A 7,754-nucleotide genomic window follows, 5' to 3' on the forward strand; every position below is an offset into this window, starting at 1 on the left:
TTCTCAATAGTTTTCACTGGAAAGCAAAGTACCTGGACAAAGAATGGAAATATGTCCACCATCTCTGAACACAGAAGGCAATTCATTAAAAAGACAAAATTTACTTACTGTCCTCTGAGCAGGCAGCAAATCCACAGCCATTCTTTCCTTCTTAGTTTTCCTGTCAAGGGAGAGCAGAGTGCTTGACAAGGTAGGTCTGCAGAGAGAAAAAGGTACGTGAAGAACTCTGGTGTCAAGGGATGGCTTGGAGAAAGGAAGTTACAACCACCCATAATGTCCATCAGGTCCCTACAAAGCCACCCCACATAAATGATGCAAACCAAGTGTATGCCTACTAAGCCAATGAAGTTCTAAGACAATTTGCCGACCTCCACCTCCTCCTTGTATTAACCATACTTCTAATTTCCATAAACTGATGCTTTAACATCCATCTGGGGTCTATTAGCTACATCTGAGCAAACTGTGACTCACCACAGATTTCTGGAGTCCTTAAGATAGCTTTAAACTACACACTCAGACAGTCACAGCGAGCGTGAGATTCCTGGGCTCCCACTTTCAAACATAGCTAGCCAATCCTAAGCCCATTTGCCCTGCCTCACCCTTTCCTTCCTGAAGAAACCACAATAAAGGAACTTGCCCACATGTGCCCTCTCTTTCTCTGCGGAATGACCAACGCAGGCGCTCCTGAGTGGCTCCTTCCTGGAGAGCTGTGTTCTTCCTAGGGAACTCTCACACAATGCACGCCATATTGGTTGCCACTCCTAAACACAAATTCCACAGGTGCCACCTCTTGCAGCATCCACAGCTCCAAATAGTCCTTTGCTCTTCATATACAAACCCCAACAGGGAAAGCAAGGTAAGAGGAGCAGCCAGACAACTGTCAGAGAAGAGCCGTGGCCACAGCTGCCTACATTGGCCGCCTAAGTTTGCAGCGGGTTCTACAGGTATAGCACCTGGCATGAAAGCTCAACAAGCTGAGTATGCTGTGTAAACTCAGCCAGGGCATGGAAGCTGCTGTACAAGTATCATAGTTACTCTATGATGCACATCTTCTGCCCACCAGGAATCTTGCATGCTTTACATGTATTATTTAATCCTCACAACGACTCTAAAAAGTATTGCTACTCCGTATTACGGACGTGAGGAAGACTGAGAACCAGGGAGTCTAGTGACTTGTCCAAAGAAACAAAACTGGTAAGTAGTAGAGGCAAAAAGTGATCATGGTCTGAGTCCAAGGCCCCAATTAAATGTAGCAAATTATCTGTTCACTCTGTGCCTCATTTTCTTCATCTGTAAAACGGGGACCTACCTGTTATCTGAGGATGAAATGAGTTAATTCATCCAAGGCGCCAGACTAGTGCCTGGCACACATAAAGTCTCCACAGGCATTAGCTATTGTTTTCATTGTCTGTTTCATTTAGAAGTCTCAGAAAAGCCAGCCACAAAAGACCCCCACTGATAGCAGTCCCGGGCCCGCCCCAGCTCACCTGGAAGGGGCGCTCCCTCCCCGCGAGTCTGTGGGGTAGGGGGGTGGGGAGGGAGGGAGCGACGCCCTCGAAGCACCGTGGCTCGGGCCTTGTAGACAGCCTCCAGACCCACCCGCCCGTGGCGTCTCCCTGGTGCCCCCGCGCGCGTCCCCGCCCGGCCCGCACACTTGCCAGCCCAGACGGTCACAGGCGCTGGCTCCGACCGCCACCCGAAAGAGGCAACCGGGAGATTCTCAGTCCCAGGCACGGTGCCCTAGCAGTGCCGTGATCACCCGCGCCAAAAGCCCCAGAAAGGCCGCGAGCCGTCCCCACCGCCCCGCGAACCCAGGAGAACTACGACTCCCGGCATGCCTCTGGCCCCGCGCCGACTACACTTCCCAGGGGGCGCCGCTGGCGCCGGCCACTTCCGAGAGGTGAAAGTTCTCGGCTCTGGGGAGCTCTTGGTCCCACGCTGTCCGCAGGGGCCGCTTTGCGAGGGAGCGTTCACGGGACGAATGAGGGGGTTGGTCTCCTCCAAGTGCTCGTTGCCTAAATCAACATGCTGACTTGTTTTGTTAGGCAGGCAAAAATTATTTGAATAAAAACCCTGAATTTTGACGCCTTTAAGATCAGTGCGTCGTAGCTCTCACCAGCTAGTTTTGATTATTTTAAATTATTTTAATGTGTACCCAGCGGATAGTGTATGTATAGGTACGTTTAAGAATAATAAAATTAACACCCACATACCCAACACTCTGCTTACAAAAGAGAACTTGATCAGAATTTTGGAAGACTTGTCCATGATGCTCCCCATTTTTCTAAATTTTGTTAAACATTCCCTTCATTAGCCTGATGAGTAGTAGGTCATATTGATACAAACCAGGGTTCTTGGCCTTCCCCAACCAATAGAAATTGACAAAAGGCCAGACAAGAAATTCAGGCAAGGCTTTATTGGGGCCCCTGCTGCAGCAGGGGAGAGCAAGAACAAGTAACAGGTTTCCTTGCTCACTTCCTGGGTGGGGGGAGGGGTAGCTTGTTCGTTATATGGGGTGAGGGTAGGGGTGTGTCCAGGGATCCAGCGGGAGGGGTGGCTTAGGTGGTTTGCCCACCCCTTAGATGGTGTTGTGTGCAGGGGACATGGGCAGTACCCTGCTTTTGCTCTGGGCTCTTCAAAAGTGGCAGTTGGGTTTTCTGGTCTCTTTATATCTTTTGTCCAGAATTTGTTCCAACTGCACATGCAAGCAGTTATTTTTAGTCCCGTATAGTTTCTTTGTATTTTGTTGCTGGAGGAGAGGTGTGTCCAGGTGCAAGCATTGCAGCGCTACAGCAAAAGGTCCCAGTCCCAGTCTGTCTCAATATGTATATGTCCCTAAAACAGTTAGTGTTTACTTTTGCAAGGTGTTTGATATTTATATAAACAGAATCTGCTATATGTTCCTCTGTGACTTACATGCTCAACATGAACACTTATTAGGTTCACCTATCTTGATGTATGAAAACTTCATTTCCACTGTTGTATGATTCCATTATTCATTCATTGAACAAAGAAAAGTATATTTAACACCTGTCTTGCGCCTGGCATTGTTGTAGGTGCTAGAAATAGACCAGTAAATAAACCTGGCAAAACCTCTGCATTCATGCAGCTTAAATTCTCATGGCAGAGAAAGAAGAAAAATAATAACAAAAATAACTCAGCCACAAAAAAGAATGAAATAATGCCATTTGCAGCAACATGGATAGACCTAGAGATTATTATACTAAGTGAAGTAAGTCAGGCAGAGAAAAACAAATACCATATGATATCATTTATATGTGGAATCTAAAAAATGGTACAAATGAATTTATTTACAAAAGAGAAACAGATTCACAGACACAGAAAACAAATTTATGGTTACCAAAGGGAAAAGGGGTGGAGGAGGGATAAATTAGAAGTTTGGGATTAGCAGATACAAACTACTATATATAAAATAAACAACAAGGTCCTACTGTATAACACAGGGAACTATATTCAATATTGTGTAATAAACTATAAGGGAAAATAATCTGAAAAAGAATATGTATAGCTGCATAGCTGAATCACTTTGCTGTACACCAGAAACTAACACAACATTGTAAATCAACTATACGTCAATAAAGTAAATAAATAAATAAATAAATAGTATGTGTTTGGAAAGTGATGAGTACTAACAAGAACAAGAAAGGGGAATAGGAACCTTGGTGGGAGAGGAATTTTACAATTTTACACAAAGTGATTACGAAACATTTGACCAGCAAGGTGACATTTGAAGAAGGACCGGCAGAAGATGAGAAGTGAGCCAAGCTAAATATCTGGGGTAAGGCTTTCTGATAGACTAACAAGCAGATGCCCTGAGGTAGGAGCATGCCTGGCCTGTTCAAGGAACAATAAGGAAAACAGAAATAAGGAGGGAAAGAGAAATAGGGGATCAGCGGCAAGAGGACTAGAATTTATAGGCTCTTATTTGTCATTATGTCACTGGATTTTACTCTCAAGAGAATGCCCTGGGCACTGGAGAGACATACTCTTATGTCCATTTTTTTTAGTGATCATGCTGACTGCTGTGCTGAGAATAAACTAAAAGTTCAAAGGAAGAAGTAGAGAGACTAGGACTAGTTAGAAGGCTATTGTGGTAAATCTGTGAGAGAAAACAGCAGTTTGGACTGAGTAGAAGTTATGAGAAGTGGTTGGAAAAAGTAAAAATTCAAAATATGGAAAAGATGAGGATGTTAAGAACATTGGAATATAATGTTTTTCAACTATGAATTATATATATTCCTTTTAAATAGTCCTGGTAATATTACACTTTAAAAAAATATTCTTTATGTTCTGTTTTTCTGGTTATAAAAATTAAGAATTAGCTTATCTCTTGACTTCCTTTTGTTGACCTAAAACAAATAGACTGCCAGTATTTTCTCCAGCAAAAATGTGTTTATTCAGGATTAGCAAAGAATTGCAATTTGGGATCTGTAAACATGGTTGTGCAAGTCCTCAGCAAAAATGGAGAGGAGAACTTTTTTATAGAGGGGAAAACGAAGTTGAGAGGGCTATAAAGAAAGAGTCCATGGCTTTTTCATTGGCTGAGTCCTGACAGACTCTCATTGGCTGAGTTCCTTCCAGGAAAGAAGGGGAAGTCTTTCCTTTTCCTGTTGGGCTCTTCCTGTTGTAGGGGTGAGAGCACCCCCTTCTAGTCTCCCATTTCTGTTTAATTGAGGTTTCTGTTTATTAATTTCTTACACTTTATACTTTAAACCAAATGCAATTTTATTTTCTGTCCCATTTAAAATTTTTAAAAATATGAGCTAATAGGCCTATCTAATTTTAGTACTTCCATATTCCATTTTCTCTCTCAACTATGAATTTTGGCAATTTCCTTGAGTTTTATAATTTATATTTAATCTGTTTCTCTATTGACCATGTCTATACCATCACTTCCTTAATTTTCTCTTTTGGTCTTGACATTTCTGGGTTTTTTTCACATTGTCACAGCCTAGGTTTGTTTTTTTTTTTTAAAGATTTCTGCTGCAGGTATGAGAAAAATCCTATTCAACTGGCTGAAGAACTAAGAACTTTTTTTTTATTTTAATGATTTTTTTTTTAACTTTTTGGGTTTTATTTATTTATTTATTTATTTATGGCTGTGTTGGGTCTTCATTTCTGTGCAAGGGCTTTCTCTAGTTGCGGCAAGTGGGGGCCACTCTTCATCGTGGTGCGCGGGCCTGTCATTATCGCGGCCTCTCTTGTTGCGGAGCACAGGCTCCAGACGCGCATGCTCAGTAATTGTGGCTCACGGGCCTAGTTGCTCCGTGGCATGTGGGATCTTCCCAGACCAGGGCTCGAACCCGTGTCCCCTGCATTGGCAGGCAGATTCTCAACCACTGCGCCACCAGGGAAGCCCACAACCTAGTTTTTATCTGCGTCCTCTCAGTTATTCCATGGGCCTCTTTTACTTAGTTTTCTGGAGATATCTGAGGCCAATTTGATTTTTCTTCTCTTGTAGGTAATCTTCTTCTGTTTATTTATTTCTCTACATTGACTTTTATAAATCCCCCCCTTTATTTCCTGTATCTTTAAGTATTTCTATTTTTTCCCCCTGTATCTAGCAATTGGTTTTTTCCATTATTATTGCCTGGGACACAAAGAAAGGATAAGATTCTGTTCTATTTTTTTCTGCTTTCTTCATTGGCAACATATTAAACTGTTATTCTTGATGTCTGGCTTTCATGACAGTGTGCAAACCTCACATTTAATTCTTTGTCCTTTCCTCCATTTTCTGGGAGGAATCTTCAAATTTATCTTCCAAGCTTACAGAATCCAATTTATAAAGTGACTATCCTTCCACTTTCTCTTTCTAATGTACTTTATTCTTTTAAAAGAAATGACCATCTACTTTGTTTGAAAAAATGTCTGCACTGCATACGATATCCATGAAATAGTAAGAAACCCAATATCCTGACCTAGCAGGTTCCTTGGGTCCATTGTGGTGTAACTGAAGGTGGACTATTTTTTCCCTTCCTTCCTCCCTCCCTTCCTCCCTTCTTCCCTTCCTTTTCTGTACAATGGGGAAATAAAAAGAATAATTTTAGAAAGGGAAAAATGGGAATTGTTCCCAACTATTCAAAATTTGAGGATATTTTTTTTTTTTAATTTTTTTTTTTTTATTTATTTATTTATTTATTTATGGCTCTGTTGGGTCTTCGTTTCTGTGCGAGGGCTTTCTCTAGCTGTGGTAAGCGGGGGCCACTCTTCATTGCGGTGCGTGGGCCTCTCACTATCGCGGCCTCTCTTGTTGCAGAGCACAGGCTCCAGACACGCAGGCTCAGTAGTTGTGGCTCACGGGCCTAGTTGCTCCACAGCATGTGGGATCTTCCCAGACCAGGGCTCGAACCCGTGTCCCCTGCATTGGCAGGCAGATTCTCAACCACTGCGCCACCAGGGAAGCCCACAACCTAGTTTTTATCTGCGTCCTCTCAGTTATTCCATGGGCCTCTTTTACTTAGTTTTCTGGAGATATCTGAGGCCAATTTGATTTTTCTTCTCTTGTAGGTAATCTTCTTCTGTTTATTTATTTCTCTACATTGACTTTTATAAATCCCCCCCTTTATTTCCTGTATCTTTAAGTATTTCTATTTTTTCCCCCTGTATCTAGCAATTGGTTTTTTCCATTATTATTGCCTGGGACACAAAGAAAGGATAAGATTCTGTTCTATTTTTTTCTGCTTTCTTCATTGGCAACATATTAAACTGTTATTCTTGATGTCTGGCTTTCATGACAGTGTGCAAACCTCACATTTAATTCTTTGTCCTTTCCTCCATTTTCTGGGAGGAATCTTCAAATTTATCTTCCAAGCTTACAGAATCCAATTTATAAAGTGACTATCCTTCCACTTTCTCTTTCTAATGTACTTTATTCTTTTAAAAGAAATGACCATCTACTTTGTTTGAAAAAATGTCTGCACTGCATACGATATCCATGAAATAGTAAGAAACCCAATATCCTGACCTAGCAGGTTCCTTGGGTCCATTGTGGTGTAACTGAAGGTGGACTATTTTTTCCCTTCCTTCCTCCCTCCCTTCCTCCCTTCTTCCCTTCCTTTTCTGTACAATGGGGAAATAAAAAGAATAATTTTAGAAAGGGAAAAATGGGAATTGTTCCCAACTATTCAAAATTTGAAAGGCTAAATTGAAGTATACGCATAGTGTTTAAAATTAAATTACAGCTCCTCTTCCATCTTATTCTCTTAATCAGCTGATGATCTTAACAACATCCATCCCTGTGTACATGTGGAATTGAGGCTGATGGACTGGCTAGATTGGGGGGACACAAGGGTGTATATTGTTTAAAATGCCATCCAGATACTACTGCAAACCTGAGTGATAGAAACATGCAATAAGTTATTTATATCTTCCTGTCCTGTATGAACTCTTAGAAGTTTAAACGATTTTTGTACAAACACATTTAAGAATGATTGCAAATATTTATTTAGAAAAAATAATCCCACTGACCTAAGTGAAGAAATGTGCAGGCTGGATTGTATTGAAAAACAGGAATCCAAGGTGTAATTCTATCCTGGTCTTTCCATCACAACTTTTATGGGGTGAGTCATGAAAACCTACAATTTTTTTATTGTGTATAATCTATTTGCTTGAAAGAAACTGAAGCTTTGCTAGCTTGTTTTGCTTTGCCCATATCTTGCTACTGAAGCAGAGATCACAAAGCAAATGTTGGAGCACTGGCAGCTTTTAGACTTCTTGCCACAGGCATGACAAGA

The 7,754-nt window shown here is 41.6% G+C and overlaps 1 protein-coding gene across 1 annotated transcript in view; it reads right to left on the reverse strand.

Moving 5' to 3' along the window:
- ZNF354C (zinc finger protein 354C) overlaps nucleotides 1-1,662 on the reverse strand; it is a 30,266-nt gene extending 28,604 nt beyond the window's left edge. The window contains exons 1-2 of the mRNA XM_082379343.1: nucleotides 1,653-1,662; nucleotides 109-160 (exon numbers count right to left, since the gene is read on the reverse strand). Coding sequence (XP_082235469.1) covers nucleotides 109-141 — 33 coding nt within the window. The 5' untranslated portion in view covers nucleotides 142-160; nucleotides 1,653-1,662. The remainder of the gene's footprint in view (nucleotides 1-108; nucleotides 161-1,652) is intronic.
- Between the last annotated feature and the right edge of the window lie 6,092 nt (nucleotides 1,663-7,754).

The sequence above is a fragment of the Balaenoptera borealis genome (genome assembly GCF_965194805.1).
Source record: "Balaenoptera borealis genome assembly, chromosome: 2".
NCBI classification, from domain to species: Eukaryota; Metazoa; Chordata; class Mammalia; order Artiodactyla; family Balaenopteridae; genus Balaenoptera; species Balaenoptera borealis.